Here is a 20,826-nt window from a genome sequence, read left to right as displayed (position 1 = left end):
ACACATTTGAAGTTTTATAATTCCGTCTAAAAAAACTCCAACTATTCGTAAATAATATTTAAAATTTAAATGTATATGCATACTTTGTCCTGTTTTTTGTCAGTATCGCTATCTTTACTCGCCCCAATGTCCTAAACAGATTGACGATTTGAAAATATGCTACTCTTGTCTAGCCAGTATGCTATAAAATAAATATTATATACCTCAATCTCTTCATCCGATTTCTGCGGATGTGTCTTATTTGCGGCTTTATCGTGTAATAATATTTTATCTTTTGGTTTGTCTTCTGATTTTCGACGTGGTTGTGTGGTATCTGCGGGTGTGTAAGGTTTGCGTGTTTTATCTGATGATCTATCCTAAAATAAAAAAATATTATGTTCGAAATATCATATTCTTTTTGAACTGAAGTGTGTACTGTTACGTAGTATATTCGCATACTCTATAATATGGCGCAGATTCGTTATCACGTTCTCCGGGATTGTGAATGCTCCAAGCGTCCTAGAATTATTAGCGTCGATAAAGTACGCAACGTTCGTAAATACATTTCGTTGCCGTTATAATAACTGATATGTATGCAATATAATCTTTTATATACCTCACGTTCATCATCCGAATCGCGTACGCGTGGCTTAATTGCGGCTTGAGATGTAACCTAAAACGTTAGCATAACTTCTTTTATCGGAAATATCATAATATTTTTGCAATTTTAAGAAAACTACATTTTGTCAAATATATTCAACGTGTAGCACGAGATACACTTTAAAAGAAATTTAATTTTAAGATATTAAAAGATGTGTGTGTTTTTCCACTGTCTCCGTTTTTTAAATACTTCTTTTAATTTTAAAAAATGTTTAGATTTAAAACACTAAAACATTTTAAAGCTGTTAAAGATTTCAGTTTTAAAAGTTTTAATTTTAAATTTAAATACGGTTTAAAACTAAAACATTTTTAAGTATTTAAACAACGGAGGTAGAAGTAAAACATTTTAATATTTTAAAATTAAACTCTTCTTTTTTGAATATATGTACCTTCGGTTTATGATCAGACCCACGTACAGAAGAAGTTACTCCAAATGTCGCGGTTTCCTACAAAATTTTATGTTTCTATATCGCGTTTCTCAAGATGCATAAATGCAGCAATATATGCGCCACGTACCTCATAACGTCTTACCAATTTACTATCGCGCTCTAAAGTCTTAGATGACCGAACGTCCTAAAATCAAGTGTAATGTGTATGCTGATCTAATGAACGACGCATGATTGAGAGTAGTATTGTGTTGTTATGTACCTGAATATCGTCGTTGGATTTGTGTGTATGTGGCTTGATCTTCGTTGTGAGTGTATGCTAAAAAAATATTTATTTCGTTACAAAATTAAAAGAAAAATAAAATAAAATAATTAATGCAATTAAAATGTGTAAGTGTACCTCGTCTTCAATCATTTGCGAAATGGCTCTTGTCCTGAATGCGGACATGTCCTGCAATGACGCGAGATAAAATACTCTCGTCTATTTATTTTACACAAAATCTAATAACTGCACGAATGTCGAATCTCGATGTTTAACGTATAATATAAGAACATTCTATCTTCCCTATTATTTTTATTGTTTTACAGAACTAGAACTTTAAAATCTTATTAATTATATTGTTTCGCAGATAAATTTATATTTTTAAATAAATTTACGTTATTTTTTTTTTATTGTAAAATTAATTGCACATTAAAAGCTTGAAAAATCAAACCTACAAATAAAATTATTTTCAAAAGCTGCTCGTAAAAATATAAAAGACAAATTACCTAATTTGCATTAATACAGACGAATTTGGCAAACAATAAAATTATACATCAAGCTATTAATCTAATATCTATACAAATACTAAGTAATTAATTTCTAATAAAATACTGAAACCCCTTCTTATGTTTATTTTGAGAAGGTAAACAATTCACTCATACTATACTTACTTTATTCTTCCAAAAATTATTATTAATAACAACTAATCAATTAATCAACAACAAAATATTTATTTTGTTAGCACAATATATAACCGGTTATAAATGGCAATATATTCCTTCTTACCTTATCGATCGCTTTCTTCTTTTCTACGATAGAAGATCGTCTGCTCTCTACTTTGACTTCTTCTTCGACTTTTTCGGTCTGAGATGTGTAAAACATAAATTAAAAGTCGATTGATATAAATTTTTTAATTTTTAACAATTTATAATATAATACTTTCAAACAAATTTTTTTATTAAGACAAAGCTAATTAAAGTAAACTTGAAATTATTATATTAAATTATTTCAATTAAAATCACTTTATTGATAATAAATATATTTTAATTTTTATTTTAGTCTAGTCAATGAAATATATGTTTTTATCAAAATATCAATTTTGTGAATTATTTGTAATTGTTTTTGATAATGTCTGCATGTATGTGTGTATGTGTGTGTAAAGTATATGTATATGTATGTGTACCTTCTGTATAGAAAGACGTCGTGGTGTGTCGGTGCCATCATCGATTATCTATACAATAAGTATAAAATAAATAAAAATAATTTGTATTTGCATTTTACTTTGTATCTAATGGTACAGAATAAATTTTCCAAAACTATAAGCTTTTATACAAAATTTAATATTATAAAATCTCACACATACCTTTCCTTCGATCTTGACAATCGAACTACGACGGCTTTCTGTCTTTATTTCTTCCACCTGAAAGATAAAAATTGTTATATAAAATCTATTTTTTAACTGGTTATTTAAAAAATATAAAATACAATCAATGCTAACCCTGCTGACTGATTCCTTGCGACTCGCCACGGTTTTCTCGGGTTTAGGAGTAGTTTCTCGAGACACCTAGACATATATAAGTAATAATATTAAATGTATGGCACAAATTGATGAAATCAATCTACAATAAATAAAATAGCAGTATCGTATGTGGAGATAATATACAACATAAGATATAAAAATTAAGAGAGTGAGTTGTGATCATACCTCTTTGGATTCGGGCTCTTTCTTCTTTATAATCTTCTTCTAAAAAAATAATTAATATTTAAAGATAAAAAATTGAAAAACAGATTATTAATCAATAAATGAAACTTGTGTTTATCTACTTAATTGTGTTTACCTTTTCTTCTTCCTTTTTGTCTTCAATTTTCTCGCCAGGTTTCTTCTATAAATTAATAAAATATGTATTAAAATATAATTTTATATTAAAATATAAAATTAAATATACAATAACTTTAATTCAATCAGTAGACAATGTTTTTTAAATATTTAAAAAATATATTTAAAAGACACTGTCTACTAATTGGGAAGTGGACTATTCGTTATATTATTTGAATTATAATATTTAATAAACATTTTCAATAAAAAATTTACATTTTATATTACCTTAATAGATTTCCTTTCTTCGACGTTATTCACGATTTCTTCGTCCTTCTACATGTAAAGAAGTAATATAATATTAGCAAAATACTTCCTCCATTTAATTTAAAACAGTATCAGAGATATGTTTACAGCATAAATGTAATATAAAATTATTTTTACATTTAACTAGCAGCAAGTATCTCGTTTTTATCTCAAAATTGTTCATGCACAAAAATACACACAATATAAATCACACACAGAAAAAGTCAAGCATGTAAGAATTCGCATTGGAAAATAAAGAGTTAAATTTTGCAGAATTGGATAGATTCGAAGGAACCAGCTTCTGGGATTTGGAAAGAAATATGACATCTGAAAAAGTTCTTGGAAAACTTGCGTTTCTTAAGCAAAAGGAAATAAATATCAAAGCGGTTGTTTAAACGTGCGCATAAGATCGTTCGAAGAAACTTAGCGGATAAGCCAAGATTAAGTGGGTGCTGCAAAAAATAAAGTAATATAAGCAAATCTGTATGGCATAAACACAATTGATATTAATCGCATAAAGATAATTTTGCGTAGCAAGATGACCTCTTATATTAAAAAAAAACTAAAAACTATTTGCTGTGGTTTATAAACGAATATTATTTTGCAGAATTAGCTAAAATATTTCGCCAAAGCCTCAAGCTTCAGAGCACAGTAGTATTCGTTCGAGCGGATCAAAGCTGTTTTTCGAGTGCATACATTACCGACATTCGAGTGTCTGATATCTTATGCTCACCTGTAAGATCTCCATTTTCTGAAACAGAATACATCAGGACCTTTATTCTTCTTTCGTAATTTTTTTATATTAAACTTAGCATTACATTCTTTATATACGTAGTCAATCATATCATTTATCAACAATTTATTCATTATATATTTTGTATCTATGGAATACTATCTATAGAAAATTTGCATTTAAGCTTTCATGCATATTGTAAACCACACAGTACATATGTAAACATCAAGGTAAAGGTATGACACAAATGACAAGAAAGATAAATGCAAACAAAACAGTGGGTAAAATAATAAACAGGAAGCCACAAATAATAAATAATTATTATCACAATGTGTCGTGTCCTGATCATGTACTGTTTTCTTTCGTAAAAACTTACACTTGATCCTCAACTTAAAAAATTAAAAAGAAATAATTAAATCTCGTACCTTCCCAACCCCTGGTTTGTCGATACCATTCGGTTTCAAATTGGGCTTATCCTTAAAAATAACAAGAAAAAAAATAAATCCTACGAAGACATGATTTTCACAATTTGAAAGAAAAGAGAAAGAAGAGAAGAGATCTAATTAGAAGAAATAGTAGCGTGTAATAAATTATAAAAGTAGTAACGTTAATAATAATTTTATTTTATAAGTACTTGAAAAATAAAATTATCTGTTTTATTATAAAAAATAATACATGGTTAAATTATTATTAAATAAGTACAGAAATTTTATATAAATTGATAAATAATGAAATCTGTGTATTAGTGTTGATATATGTTTGTGTATATGTGTACCTCGACGCGAGAAACGATTTCAGAATCTGATTCTTCGAGAATGGCTTCTGTGCTAATAACGCTGGATTCAATTACACTCACCACTTCTTCCTCCTCCTCCTCCTCCTCCTCGTATTCTTCTGATCCCTCATCATCATTGTCGCTCCACATTATTACCTTATATATCGAGATATTATTTTTCAAATGTCGCGTCGAGGAATCAAAAGATCAATCGTTTTTGCAAATTATACAGCAAACGCTCTTAATGTAATATTTTTCATTAATTTACTTGCATTTTTTAATACATATAATTAATTATACAAAAATAATTATTTAAAACTAAAATTTTTTTCTTTCCTTATTTTTCAATATATTACTCTTTTGTTATAATCGTTACCTTTAAATAATTGCAAGTACAAAAAGAGCAAAGTGTAATAAATTTTGCAAAATGATTAATCTTTTTGTATTTTTGTATCAAGTTGATGTGGTCAGTGTAAGAGTATTTGTTAATCACAAGAAGATAACGTAACAAAAGGAATAACAGAACAACAGGAAACGGTTTAAAATAAAATAAAATTTTAATTGATCTTCTCATCTCAGCGGCTACCTTCTTTTCCTCTTTCTTTTCTTCGATTTTCTTTTCCTCTTTTTTCTCCACCTTTTTCTCTTCCTTCTTTTCCTCTTTCTTTTCCACCTTTTTCTCTTCCTTCTTTTCCTCCTCTTTCTTCTCTTCTTTCTTCTCAACCTTCTTCTTCTTCTTCTCTTCCTCCTCCTCATCCTTTTTCTTTTCCTCTTTCTTCTGTAATTTAATGAGGGAATGGCATGCAATATTGGGGAATGTATCTCAATAATTTTTAATTTAGTAAGAGTACAATTGTTTAATCATATTAAAATTTTTTCAGTTTAGTTTCACACTCGTCTGAAACAATTTTTTTCAATGGGGTACTCGGATAAATTTACAATTATTTACAATACAATTTACGTTATAATTCAATGAAGTAAAGGGGTAACAATTACAATTTAAATTCAACATGCTGATTTTTCACATAAAATGCAAATTCTTTGCAATGTATTAGTTATAGGAAATGTAAATTCTTCTTTGCCATATATTAATTATATTGGAATATGAAATTATACAAGGTCATAAAAAATAATAGAAGAAACTTACATTTATATATTGTAATCTAAAATTTGATTAAATAAAATTGCCTACCTTGACAACGAGACGAGCTGATGATTCGTCTTGCCCGAATTCGTTGCTTACGACAACTTTATATGTTCCTGATAATTCTGTCGATGATGAGGTAATAGTTAATTTCATATCCAGACCATTGAAAGAGATCATAATGTCCTTTGACGCTTTGATGACCGTTGAATCTCTACAATTATATGTAATCATAAAGATTATTATAATATTACATCCAGTTTAATTTATGTAATATTGGCAATTTGTATTCTTGTATTTCTATGATAAAAAATGTCTAAATAAAATTAAATATTATATCTTTGTATCGCAAAAATTAGTAAATTATTTAAAATGCAATTTTTATATTAAACACGTACCTAGACCATGTGACAGTAACCTTTCGATCTTGCGTTGCAAGAGTGGCAACAAGCTCGACTGTCTTACCTTCCTCGACAGTCTGAAAATGAAAAAGAGCACAAAACAATCAATTAACAAAAGAACTTTATTTAAATAATAATATCTTTTTATCTTAATGAATCAAATAAAAAGTCGCTGCACTTGGAATACTAAGAGAAATACTCACAATTGATTTGAGGCCGGTAACAATTTTTGGTTTTTCTCCTTTCTCCTCTGGAATTTCCGTCACTTCCACTACTTGCGACGTGGCTTCGCCCTTTTCGTTACGTGCCACTAATTTGTACGTGCCTTTGTCTGTCGTCGTCATTTGTTCAATTTCAAGTTTCACGGCAAATTCACCCTATTCAAAGAAATCCACTGATCAAAATTCATATAATAATTTTTTAATAATAATTACGTCATCAATCATGACTGAATAATATTACAAACGTAAGAAAAAATAATTCTGCTCTCCTACTTTTGTTAAACTCTAAATAAATTTCTTTTTTATACTAATTTATTTTGATATAGAATAGTTTTATTGTGGAACTCACTTCTTTGACTTGTTCGACATGCAACTTGTGTCTATTATCCTCTTTAACAGCTTGAGTCTCCTTGAACCATGTGCAGTCGGGCGCAAATTGAGAAAGAACATGACATTCAATTACGATTGTCTTCTTCTTAACAATTTTCACTACCTTTGGTTTCTCCTTAATTACAGGTACAACTAAAATCACAATCGAAAAATTCAATAACATTTTACTTTAAAATTTATTTTTACAATCTGTATATTTTTTTAAACACTTATTATTAAAAACTAAAAATTTTTATTCATTATATTTTGATAAATATAAATTCATTTATCAATAATTTAATATCTTTCAAGCGTATTATAAAAATATTCTTATAAAAGCTAAACGTAATCAAAGCGAAAGTTTAATTATTAAATCTAAATAAATTAATTCATATTAACTAAAAATTTAATTAGATTACTATCGTACTAAATAATGTTTTATACAAGAAATGCAAACTTACTTTCAACGTTTAGCGTAAGATTGGCATTAAGTTCACCAAGTTCATTTTTAATGTTACACTTGTAAAGGCCAGAATCGTCCGGTCCAGGATCATTCAAAGTCAATTTAATATAATAAATATCATCCTGCTCTTGAACAATGTTGATGGAGATCTTCGAGGACTCTTGTACCACTTTACCGGCATGGGTCCACGTAATCTGCGGCTTCGGCTTCGCCTTCACCTTGCAATCCATGATGACAAGCTTGCCCTTGTTTTGTGACTGTATCCGCGGTTTTTCTACAAACGTCGGCCCATCTCCCTCCGGTTCTGGTTCCGCCTCGATATTCAGATTCAGATTGGCATTGCTCTCGCCATACTCGTTCTTCACGTGACATCTGTAAGTACCGCCGTCCGGTGCCGATGGGTCCTATTGTCGAAAAACATTTAAGAAAGATTTAAAATTAAAAAAGTTATTTGTACATTATTCAGAATCAAATATCTGAAAATTTGAAGAACAAAAATTTGCAATTTAAAGAAAGTCATTAGTCAGTTACCTTTATTTCCATGATAAGTTCATATATATCCTCTTCGACCGTTTTGGTTTTGATCGAGATCTTCGATGATTCCTTGACCACGTTGGTACCGCGGAACCACGTGACCTCTGGCTTGGGATTCGCCTTGCACTTGCACTTCATGGTGATCAGCGTGCCGGTCTCGTTCGGGATGATGCGAGGTTTCTCGATGAAGGACGGAGCGCAACCCGCGCCCTCCTCTGCATCTTGGAAAGATCCACGGTTAGACGTCGTCGGTGAAGACGCGAGTAACGCTTCTGGGTGCGCAGCGGGACACCAGAAACGCAATTTCCGCCGCGGTCGCGGGTCATCGTTGACCCACGACCGCGGCTCACGATGACGTTAGTCGTGTTGTTGGCAGCTCAATGAGTTATGAAGCGAAGATACAGAGACTTCACGATTGGTTAGCAGTAGCGCGGCTGATGTGCTTACCTGATAAATCGACCTATCGCCAATGATCGCGATCGTTCACCGAGAAAAATCGCTTGTTCACCCTTACCGCGCGCGTTCATAGAATGCATTGTGCGCGAAGAAGACACGAGGAAAGTCGATAGGATTCATCATGGACAAAGTCGACGAGAGGGATTTCATTGTCCGAGCAATTTGCAATTTTGAACAAAAAATTACTTAAAAAATTAATATTATAAATACATAAAATAAAAGATGTATTTGCATTACACTTAGCGTTGCATTTAGCGTTGCTGCTCTTATATCTTTATTTGACCGTAACTGTTCACAAATAAAAAATTAATAATTTTTCTTATAATTTTTGAAGTGAGTATTGATGTGCGATAAAAATCTCGGAGTGTCAATAAAAGCCCTCTCATACGCTTCAAGGGGGACTTGCCTTGGAAGTTGAGGGAGATGTTGGCGTTACTCTCGCCGAAGTTGTTAAAGGCGTTGCAACGGTAATTCCCACCGTCAGCCTTGGTCGGATTCGAGATCTCGAGGGTCAGCAGATACGTATCCTTGCCGGTGGCCTTACGTGACATCTTCACGCGTTTACTGTCGGCAATCGTTTTTTGACCTTGGTACCACGTTATGTCGGGTACCGGATGTGCCTCCAGGATGCATTCCATGATGAGTAAATCACCCTCCTGGCGGATCGTCGGTTTCTTCGGGAAGCGCGGCGGCTTACCGTCCGGTATTCTGTGTAAATCGACACGTCAGACGAAATTCGTCGAATTTCTGATCGATCGAACGCAGAATCTAAAACCATCTCGGTGGACACCGTTGTTTCTCATCTGCCGGCCACGCCACACGATATCTCCGAAAACGCGACGCGATGTTATAAACATAGTAAAAATCGCAGGCTTTCTTTTAATCACGAATCTTAATTTGTCAAAATCCTAAATGACAGTTTTATATATTTCTAACTCATCTTCTGTTTATGCAGGCATTCGTAAATTTATAAAAGGTGTAAATGGATGTAAATTATTATGAAAAGACTGCAAGCATGTATAAAGAAAGAAATTTTTGCGCTTGGATAATAATTTTAACAAAAATTTCCAGAATTAGAAAAAGAGTGATTTAAATGTGTTGTGTACGAATACCTGCATTTATAATACGATAAACTAACTTTCAACTTCGATTTTATAATTATACGTTTGTCGGGATTTAGTTATATATGTCACAATGCAACATGCGCAACCGACGGTAAACGTAAAGAATTCTTAGTATTCTGAAGTATTTCTTCAGAAGCATAATATACTTTATGTTTAACGACCTTACCACAAATAAAAAGCAATCCAAGTTCGACTTTTATTACAACTACTATTATTCTTGCATTGCAACTTATTGGGAAATAAGTTAAATTATCGCTGTACTTTTGTGCAGCGCAACACATCGAACAAAAATTGCAATGCAAGTTTCCATCGCGCCGCGTCGAATCGAACAAAAGCGCGACTGTCGAATCGTGGCACGGCAGGATAATGTCCCGAGGACGAATCGTCTCTCGATGCCTACTTGAGCCTGTCGCCACCCTCGAAGTTCAAATTAATGGTCGCCACCCCCTGGCCGTGCTTGTTCTTCGCCACGGCTCTGTACTCGCCCGCATCCCCCTTCGCCACATTGTCGATCCTCAGCCTCGCGAGATGGTACAGCTTCTGATCGAGTTCCAGCGACGTGTTGAATCGTCCGCCGTCTTTCACTTCCTCGGTACCGTGATACCTACGATCGCCGCCAACGTGCCAAGTCGAAGCCAGAATATTGACTTACATCGCGGATCGCGCGCTCGGAAGTGCACGTCGTGCTCCAGCGTTTGTGAACTTTGGCACGAGATATATTATCGAAATTATCTTGATAATCGCACATATAAGTTATCAAGGATACAAAGTAATGCATTGTAAGTAACAATAATGACGTTACAATTTTTGATAATCGTAACTAAAATATTTATCTCAATGCACTTTTGTAATTATACGTCTTCTAAAATTGTAAAATAATTTTTAATTAACCTTTTTCAAAAGGTTTACTTTGATACACTATTTTTTTATATTTTTTAAATTTTATTAATTCAATCCGATAATCTAACACAATTTTCCAATGCTACTTCCTTGCGCGCGTCGCGGATTTCAAGGCCTTACCACTTGACACTCGGTTTCGGATCGCCGACAAGTCGGCATTCGAAGGTGATGGTGTTACCGTCGTCGGATTGTCTAATCACCGGTCGTTCGGTGAATGTAGGTTTAATACCGTCATCCGGTACGGGTGCCTCGTCGCCTACGTTCGACACAAACGATCGACATATCGAAAATTGTTCGTACACACGCCTGCTTGCTTACTCAATCCTTTCGCTGCAATAGTTAGTGATAGACACTAGACAGCGTCGTCGCATCTCTAAATCAAAGGTACCGTTCCGTAAAAAAAATTAATTTCAATTAAATTTAACACAAGTATCTTAAGATGAGAAGAAACGTTCAAAAAATATAAACTTTCTTTATTTTTTCTAAACTACTTACCGTTTAAATATTCTTTACATTTAAAAAAAAATAAGAAAAGAAAGAAAATGTTATATTCAAACCAACTTCCAATTAAATTTTATAAATAAATTTTAAATATACAAGAAATGATTCAGCAGCGAAAGGTTTAAATACGCGAAGCATTTTACAGTTCGATGCGAGATCGGGAGTCACGTATCGATTTGGCTAAAGAAGAGTGTCGCAGTTTAGTTAATCTATATGATATTCAATCTTTACGTGATCGGATTTACTTCGTGTATTTGTATCGTCGCATAATAACAAGAGTACCGAAACCAACGTTCAGGAATATACGTTCAAAAAATTACGATTCTTGTAGATCGACGTCTTGTGAATTAGGTTGCTCTCTCTACTCTCCTTCCGTCTATTCGCAATGTTTCGCTTGGTGGATTATAAAATTGTGCTCTTGAAAAATGTCACCTGCTCCATTTCTCTTGTACGGTTTTGACGGATGCGCGCGCGGTTAAGTGAAAGTAGGAACACTGCATAGTTATGCACAAGCATTTCGTCAAACGCTGTTTGCGAGTGAGTGAGTGGTGTAACATGTACGACCGTTTGACACGATATAACTGTTCGATCGCATTAATCGAGTTATTGTTAACTGAGAAATTTCAATTTCATCATTCCATCGCCAATAATTAGGATGTATCATTAAAATCGCGAATACGAGGAAGTTGTTTGTTGGTGTGTTTCCATGTTGTGTCGATTAAAATACATGGTATTAATCAGTGAATATATACAATATGACAGAACAACACATAATTTCAAACATTTCTGTTTTACTGATAAAAAAATTTCTACGAGCGAATTAGCCGATGAAAATGACTAGTGAAGCATGTGACGAAGACATATGTATGTGAGTATGTACAATATTAGAATCGTCATCATTAACTACATATTTTAATGTTTCTCAAGAACATTTCCGTACTTGCCAGTTTTAATTCTATAAACGTCAATTCTATAGATTGGAATAATTCCAAACTGCACTTGATAATTTTCTCTTACGTGTAAATAATTTTTGTAAAAATATTATTAGTATAACATATAAAACGCGGCTGTGTTGAGATGCAACTAATAGAATTGCCAAACTTGATTCTGTAATCATGTAGTGCTATGTTTCACTTCAAAGTATCAGTATTTAATTTTGTGTAACTGCAGCCAAAAGGAATGAAATATTTATTGATAAAATTGAAGCTAAACACGTATGCAAGTAAGAAAATATGTATCGTTAGCAAATCTAACCACCACAGAAATTTTATATAATTGCGTTTGCGTGTGTGAATGTGGATGGTGCGTCCGAAGACCGCTGGTGGCACAGTCGGAGGCTTCTCGCAAATGTTCACACACGGCAAACATGATCGTGATGAATAGAGAGAAAAGATGTCATCGAAGCAACCTAACGAAGCGTCAATAATGTTTAAAGCTAATCTATGATCACATCTCGTGCATCAGTACAGACGGTTCTGAGACGCAAGCGCGTCTCCAATCGGCGCGCGAGATGTGATTTGAATTAATACGTGATTGAAGCAGCAGTACACGCGTTGTTACAAGTTGATTATTCTGGTCCGCTCTCTACGCAACTTTTTTACGGTGCAAAATTCGTGAGAGACAAACAACAAATGTGTTTCTCTCGCAAAAGAAAAATGTCGTTTAGTCGATTAAGATCAAATCAACGGGCTGTATATCGTGGCTCGCGTCGAGCCGATATCGATACGTGCTCATCGCTCGACCGAGACAAACCATTAAAAAATAAAGGTTTTCGGCATAGATAGCATTTATAATGAAAGAGTAAAAAGAGACTGAAGAATGGACTGTTGAGATGGAACGGAAAAAAATTAAATATATAGTAAACTGCGGATATACATTGGTGTAGAGTCGACATGAAGGATACAGATAAACAGGGCAGAGAATTGAGATGAAGAAGAGAGTCAGAAATGAAAGAGAATCATCGATATACATCCCGAGTGAGAATGTGAGAGAAAAGTTGAGGAGTGGCGCCGATGATCCACTTTGTTTTCCGCTTCAAGACAGCGCGGAAAGAAATCAGGGGAAATATATTCGCTACTGTAGAATGTTAATCAAGCGTTATTAAATATTCATTAAAAAATTATTTAAAAAATTTTAAGAACATTTCTAGAGAATAAATAATAAAAATTACAGTGAACTTTTCTCGACAATACAAAAATTAATTGTTTCAAAGTGCCTGCTTATATGATATTGAAAAATAAATTGAAGTTATGAATAACTTTTCAACCTAACACGTGAGGAAACTTATCGTTAATAAAATAATCACTAAGCGTGTACTAAAAAATTAAGCAGGTGGATGTTAAAACGTAAAGCGGATCATCGGTCAAAGTATTTGTTGGTTTGTGATTATTTATCGTCAAAAACGTCAGATACTTACTATCGAAATTCAGGGAAATCGTGGCGTTAGACTCGCCAAGCTCGTTCTTCGCCGTGACCTTATATTTGCCAGCATCCTCGACGGTCACATTTTTTATTTCCAGTGTAGCGAAGTACGAGTGGCCATCTTTATCGACGGTCAGCTAAAATTCATGGTTCGACAATCATTATTATGGAGGCTAAATTAATTGTTTCTCGTACGCTCCTAATATATTCCTCGTAAAAAAATGAAGAAATTAAATGCTAATATTACTATTCTTTTAATTTATATTACTTTAAGATTATAAGATATTATACTAGGTGGATTATAATCGGAATCGACGAAAACCTTGTGCCTTGACGAATCTTTGACCATGTTCCCGCTATGAAACCATGTAATTTTCGGCGTGGGATCGGCTGTAATGCGACACTCGAACAGCAACCGTTTGCCGTCGTCCTCCTGTCTAATCGCAGGCTTCTTCGCGAAAGTCGGCGCGATGCCGTCAATTTGTCTGCAAGCGCAAAAATAAACGTCGCACGAGTCTGAAAATGCGTTCACGCAAATTTATCGTTCGCTAAAGTGTTGATCGTCGAGCCGATTGAATTAAATCGCGGTAAATTGACGCAAAAATTTAGATCATTACATCACAAACATACTGTAACGTATCGCTGATTACTTTTATCTTCGGCGACGATCTCATTTCCATCGATCAATGCGTTAGCGAAACGAAGAACAAGATTACATCAGTCGTTAGTAAATCGCATGCTTTAAGTCGCAAATGCACACGCAATGTGGCTAAAAAATCAGTACAAAGAATTAATTCTGGAATGAGTACGACTCCTTCTAGAGATATTATTAATAAACAAAGATGAAAAAGAAGATAATATTTGGGCGAATAAGAGAAGAACAGCTTATGCTGCCGCTGTGAGATTTACCGCGCTTTTCGCGGATTGCTGCCAGAAATAACTCTTGTTTTGATTAGTCGATGCTTCCTGACGAGAGAAGGCTCGTCCAACAGCTTATTCTGATGGCGATCCGACGGTTAACAACCACTTTAAGATCCGGTACATCGTCATTATAATCGATACTACTGTCTTTCTTGGCGCCAATACTTTTATCAACAGTTAAACATTTGATGCACAAAAAGTTGATTCAAATTTATTTTAAATTAAATATAATTACTAAGACAACGTTCTTTTGTGATGAAATTTTTACTCGTTCCTTTACTTCTCTCAAAAAGAGTCAAAATTAATGGTTTATTGTAAAAATCAATCAAACAATTAATTACCTTGCCTTCTAATCTATTATATAAACTTACAGATCTTTAATGATATATAATATTCATTCTATAATAAATTAGAAATAAAATTACTCTTCCGATCGTCTCTCTTTAAATTATTCTTTACAACGAAATCGAACGATTCGTATTTCAATCATCGATATTTCTTCTCGCAAATTGAGAGTCAGAACGAGAGGCACGTGCCTAACACTCCTATGCCGAATGGACCATAAGTGCATTAGCACGGGTGCACGTTACAGCTAAGTTTAGCGAGGCAGGAGGCTGCAGCTGTGTGTATTTTCTCTCGACTTTCATTCTCGTCAATCGTAGATCGATTCGATTCTCGTAAGTTGCAAATTTTTGATCTCCATTTTGATCCAATTTGCCTTTTTGAATTTGTTCACCAGAACGCGACAAAATCTTAATCCTCGTCTAAAGCGCTTCTCAGATTCCGCGCAAATACGTTCTATGCATACGGATGAATTATTTCTCGCAGTTGACCGAATTTTTTTCGGCGCGCATCATGGAACGCGAACTGCGACACGTTTCGGGAGACGCATAAAAGCGGAAAGGCTCGTGTTACTTTTAGAAATTCACGGGAATCACGTCTGTCGATGCGATCCGAAAATACAGCTTCTCGTCGTGTCGTCGCCGCCGACTCGAGACAGAACCCGTCGAGAACACTCTCGACCCAGTTTCAAATTATCGTCGAAAATCGTTAAAGTCGCAACAAGACGCGGGAATAACTGCAAGCGGCATGCGAAAAGAGATTCGAAAACTGATAAATGCTTTCCGCTCGTGGAAATTGCACAAAAATCATGTAATTTACTAGCTGTGCTGGGTACAGTGAATCGCTGTTATTATAATTAAAAGAATAGCTTCCCTCAAACTATTTTATAATTGTGAAATTATTAAGAAATGCTCCTTTTTTTCGAAATATATCAAATGTATAAAATAATACAAAAAATGTAACTGTAATTTTAAAATTTTATACATACTAAGACTGTAATTTACTATGCAAATTAAAAAACATAAATGAACATTTCTACAATTATTATTTTTAATTCCAATTTTTATACTTTTTTTGTCACTTTCTTTTACTTTTGAACGAAAGAAACGGTAAAAGTATTTAAAATTTTAAGCGATTACAGATTTCAAATAATTATGTAGGATATTCAAGTATAAAGAGAAAGAGTGAAAAACTTTTGATAATCTAGTAATTAATTTTATTATCCTACACAATTATTTTACTCCAATAAAATTATTTTCAGATCTATAGCTAAATTTTGAGACATTTTAGCAAAACTGTGTAGATTTTATATCAAAGTACAGTTATATAGTTTAATCAATCATCTACCTTTTCTCTTTCTCCGTTCATTCTTAATCACAGTTAAGATATAGATAAATCATAGTTCTGGTAAGATTTAATGGCTTCTCTCTCACGAGAGACAACGTCCGAAATAATCCGACCACTTTGTGACCGGATTGCGCGTGCAAGACACGAGCGGTGTCCAAAACTAGAAGACCTTAATTCTATTTCCATCCGCATTCGCGTTTGTGGTTCTATCTGCGTGGGTGGATCGGTAAGAAGCGGTCGATCGTCCAGCTAACGTGCAGCGAGTCGTGATTTCTATCGGATTGCGCGTGGTGCGTGGCGCGAACGCGACCGAAAATAGCGGACATACCGCGACGGTTATTCTCGGTCAGGCCAATTTAACAGGCACTCGAACGTTATCGGCCGATAGCATAGCACTAGTAAATAATACACCGAAGAGATTTTATATGTAACGTTCACATGAGGCAAGGAACTTCCTAAAATTTTGCATTAAAATTTTGCTCTCACTATGTTCTTAATAAAGAATTTGTAATCGATTTTATTTGTGAAGAATTAAATAGGAATATAATTCAATGGAAAAATTATTTGATATTAAATTGTATAGAAGTTAAAAAACTCTTCAAACTTTCAAAAAACACACGAAAGAATAAAAGTACATGTTATGGCACTCGTTTTCTTTGATGTTATCGTCATATCTGATATTTTCCTTCATTAAGATTGTAAAAAGGTGGTATAAAATTAGTTTTATGATAACAAATCAATCATCAATTTGGCAATTACGACAGTTATAAAACAGCGTATGCTCTCACCCTCTTCCAACTGATTGATCGGCAGCTAAAATCATGAATGAAAAACGAAAGACAACGAAATAAGCGACAAATGCAAAAACAGACAAAAATAGAGCAGAAAAAATATACGATGACGAAATAATAATAGAAACGCATTAGTGCTTAAGCGTGAAGAGTAAGACAAGTTAATTAAACAGAGCCTGGAGAAGCGACAAATGAGTCTTCCGCTCGGTACAAACTTTACCGACTTACTTCTCTCTAGGCTCATCCATTGCTAGAAAAATATAAGGGCAAAATGTTAATCAAGAAACGATCTAATTTACAAAAATTTTAGATAAAAATAATAATGCAAATTTATATCAAAAATAAATATTTAAGTCTGTCAAAATTTGTACTTTATAAATTAAAAACAAAATCAATTAATTCATTATTATAGCAAAAACTAATTTTTATGCAAAAAATAAATTTATATTTTTAATAACATTCATTTCACTAGCGTTTATTAATTTTAATCATGATTTAATTAATTGTTCTCCTATTTTAGAAAATTCAAAGTAGATGAAAACAAATGTATTAAAACCGTATATGAAGGTCTGGCGCACAAGCTAACTTATATAATTCCGTAATATGTGTAATGACTAATGACATTTTTCTAAAAATATTGTTACACAGAAAAAACAATACAAACTAATATACGTATATTCTATTTAATTTATATAATTTAAAAAATTGTATGCTTGCTTATATGAAAGAAACAATGATACAATTTTGTTTATACATATACAATTTAATCTTCTTTAAAGAATTTAATAATCTTAAATTTCAGCAAAATTTTATATTTTCAATATTACAATAATCATTTATAAAACACAACATAATTGTTTTGACAATAATAGTGATAAAAATTCCAATTCTTGGTTTGAAGACATTATTATTTTCTACTTAATATTTTTTCTTCTCAACTTACAAAAATTGTTATTAAATAATGAGAATATATTTTACTCGATAAAATTGTACATAATTTCTTCAAGTAAACAAATTACGTTCGTTTAAATATAATCTTGTTTCAATATTTAATATTTCGAAGATAAAGATCTTCTCAAAATAAAAATGTTCTTCTGTGTATTATTTCGAGAAATGTAATTAGGAAATAGAAAGGAAAACGTAAGATATAAACACTTACGACTAAAGTTGAGGTTGATAGACGCAGCGACCTCGCCCATTTTGTTCTTCGCCTTGACCTTGTAGAGGCCTGCATCGGTCTCGATGACATCATCGAGTTCGAGCACCACCAGGAACTTGTTAGTCCCGACACTCTGCACTTTGAAGTTGGTCCTGTCATCCTCGGAGAGCTCGGTCTCGCCGCGGAACCAGGCGATGTCGGGTTTAGGTGAGCTCACCAGCTGACACTCGAATATCAGCCGATTGCCGTCGTCCTCCTGCCGCAGTTGCGGCTTTTGCGTAAAACTGGGCGCGAAGTCGTCGGCGACCCCCATTGTGGAGGCACGCCTTCGCACCTGCCTCTACAACGAGATCCGGAAGATCCGATCCCGTTTACACCCGCGATCCAAGAAAGGAAACAAGTTTCTTCTCCCAGTTCGTCGGTTCAAATGGCGCCGGCCTGCGGCACCATCCAACCTTTTTCTGTCGCGGATTTCTCCTGAGCTCGACGTCCACCTTTACAGTCGCCTCTTACAGATTTTTGAAATTACTAGAAACAAAAGAACATAATGTTAGTATGGAATTTAATAGCCAGAATGTTCTAAGTTTTAACGGCCGAAGTGCAGTAGATTTCACTTTTTAAATAAAGCTTCCATGACTCTAAGTTTATTACATTCCTTTCTTACTTAGTTTTTATTTCTTAATCATAGAATACACACTAGCGCAGTTTGGTCATTAAATAATCCTAAGATACCTTGTATAGGAAGTGAAGTTAATTTCTTCAGGAAGATTAAATAGAGAAAATTGAAACATTAGATCGTGTATTCATTTTAATATTGTCTAGAATAAATATTAATTTTCGTTGTTATCATAGAAGCATTATGCTTGTTCAGATTTCATGCAGAACAATACACCTAATAATGTTGAGACCATAGAGGTGATGCGCATAAAAATTCAATGTTCATCAATGCACGTGGTAGCAAAGGTGTTAACATTAATTTAAAGATCTATATAAAAAAATAATTAGAAAAAATAATAATAAATAAAATAGCTTTTTAAAAAGTTGCTTTCAGGATAGATTAAAAAAAAAAATATTAGCCATCTGTTGTAGTGAGTTGATATTTTCCCAGACAAAAATGAAATATAACTTCCTTATAGAATTTCTTAATTTTCAATTAATAAATAATTAGTAATTAATTCGCCACTGAAATTGTGTCGAAGAAAATCAAATTATTTTAACACGAAGTTTACCTAGAAGGCTTTTACCGGACAATGACTACCTCGATATCGAGATTACTATTGTATAACTTTGCTTTGACCAATACTACTAGTATTCCCAGTTCAGAGTTCGGATTGACGACATCGATTATACCTCGAGTCTAGTCACCGTGGTTCAGTAAACCTTGGCAGCCTGAGTTGCTGTCACCTGTAGTTGCTTCAATCGCGGCTATTTTTGTACGGATACCTATACTTAGCCTTCTTTAGCGTTGCCTTACGACAACGGAACCACGTTTCTACTTGCGTTGATATTCAGTCAAGATGAATGAAGCACGTATGACAACGAAGAGACTTAATGTGAAAACAATTTTTAAGTCTCAATCATTACGAATTGTGAAAAGAATCAGTCATACGATAAAACGGTGAAAACGTTGGAAGAAATATCAATTACTAAAATAAAGCTTTCGTCTTGGAATTAAGCGCGACTTTGTCGCTGTAATCGGTCTTCGAGGGAACGATCGCCAGGAAATGGCAAAACGCAGTGACTCTTCGGTCGCGACAGTGAAAAAAAACGTTCAGGAATGATTTATTGCGTGCGATAAATTCAAAATAGATGTTTACGTAATTTAAGGAAATACCGAACGATCGTCGTATGTCTCGTATTCTCGCGGTAAGCGAGCGAAACCCGAAATTGCTCTTCATCTCTTGGCTGTAGATCGCGACTTTGCGCTTACGATTTTCAGCTGTTGAAAACGTGAATCCTTCCAAAATAATACCACGATAAATAACGCACAGGCGTGCTGACTGTTTCAATATGATTTATCATGTATTCCGGTGCCCCCGGTAATATATTTTGTCAAACATCTGTATTTTTAAATCATTCTGAAAGCAGCGAAGTTTATTAAAAATTGTGTCTTTCATTAAAGTTCAATAATTTAAATGTTATAATAATGTACATGTAAAATTAATAAAATAATTAGAAATATTTTAGACTCTTTCTTCTTCTTCCCCCCTCTCTCTATCTCTAATAGTCATCTAGACAATAAGATATACAATCCTATCGGTGACCATTATGATCAATGGTCGCTCTACATAAATTTTTTTTTAGCGTAATAAGCACTATTACGTTCCACGAAGAAAGTATAGATACCGATTCTCTTTTGCAGAGATGCGAAATCTAAAATATGAATTGAAAATTATTTTCGTGTCGGTCTAATAATAATTTCGCGTGCGAAATACTGCGGCGGGGAATGAGCGACGCCTGCTTTTCCTCAATTCGCCGCGTCGAAAGGACCTCATAATTTACGAGTGTCGGGCCTATTTTCGGCAGGTACCAAGGCGGCGGTGGCGACGGCGACGACGGGCCACCCGGACCACGCTGCCGATGTACAGGACCATTAACCGGCCCCCGTTCAACTGCAAATTGAGCGCGGCGGACGGCGAATTTTCGCGGAATTCGCGCGCGACTCTCGCTCTCCAAGCTCGAGCGAGTATTTTCCCGCGAGACCCCAAGGCCGAGGGAACGGTAAGGTGACGTAAGACCACTATTATTAATGCGGCTCTTGGCTCGAAAATAGGTTGGGACAGTTATCTTGGTAATCGGTTATTATGTTTGGCAT

General features: G+C 34.0%; 1 protein-coding gene across 1 annotated transcript in view; it reads right to left on the bottom strand.

Annotated features, from left to right (window-relative positions):
• The window catches only part of LOC105195136 (twitchin), an 88,069-nt gene that overhangs the window by 60,348 nt on the left and 6,895 nt on the right, over positions 1-20,826 (bottom strand). Inside the window, 32 exon segments of the mRNA XM_039449994.1 lie at positions 84-131; positions 204-356; positions 439-498; positions 596-652; positions 1,029-1,085; positions 1,156-1,212; positions 1,288-1,344; positions 1,426-1,476; positions 2,074-2,151; positions 2,471-2,518; positions 2,651-2,707; positions 2,786-2,851; positions 2,993-3,031; positions 3,126-3,170; positions 3,392-3,439; positions 4,143-4,160; positions 4,568-4,618; positions 4,918-5,073; positions 5,504-5,695; positions 6,110-6,275; positions 6,460-6,539; positions 6,666-6,839; positions 7,033-7,205; positions 7,514-7,919; positions 8,047-8,264; positions 8,912-9,213; positions 10,030-10,233; positions 10,650-10,785; positions 13,447-13,588; positions 13,774-13,936; positions 17,081-17,102; positions 18,012-18,539. Coding sequence (XP_039305928.1) covers positions 84-131; positions 204-356; positions 439-498; positions 596-652; positions 1,029-1,085; positions 1,156-1,212; positions 1,288-1,344; positions 1,426-1,476; positions 2,074-2,151; positions 2,471-2,518; positions 2,651-2,707; positions 2,786-2,851; positions 2,993-3,031; positions 3,126-3,170; positions 3,392-3,439; positions 4,143-4,160; positions 4,568-4,618; positions 4,918-5,073; positions 5,504-5,695; positions 6,110-6,275; positions 6,460-6,539; positions 6,666-6,839; positions 7,033-7,205; positions 7,514-7,919; positions 8,047-8,264; positions 8,912-9,213; positions 10,030-10,233; positions 10,650-10,785; positions 13,447-13,588; positions 13,774-13,936; positions 17,081-17,102; positions 18,012-18,324 — 3,837 coding nt within the window. The 5' untranslated portion in view covers positions 18,325-18,539.

Source organism: Solenopsis invicta, chromosome 5 (assembly GCF_016802725.1).
Source record: "Solenopsis invicta isolate M01_SB chromosome 5, UNIL_Sinv_3.0, whole genome shotgun sequence".
Lineage (NCBI taxonomy): Eukaryota > Metazoa > Arthropoda > Insecta > Hymenoptera > Formicidae > Solenopsis > Solenopsis invicta.
This window is presented reverse-complemented; position numbering and strand designations above follow the sequence as displayed.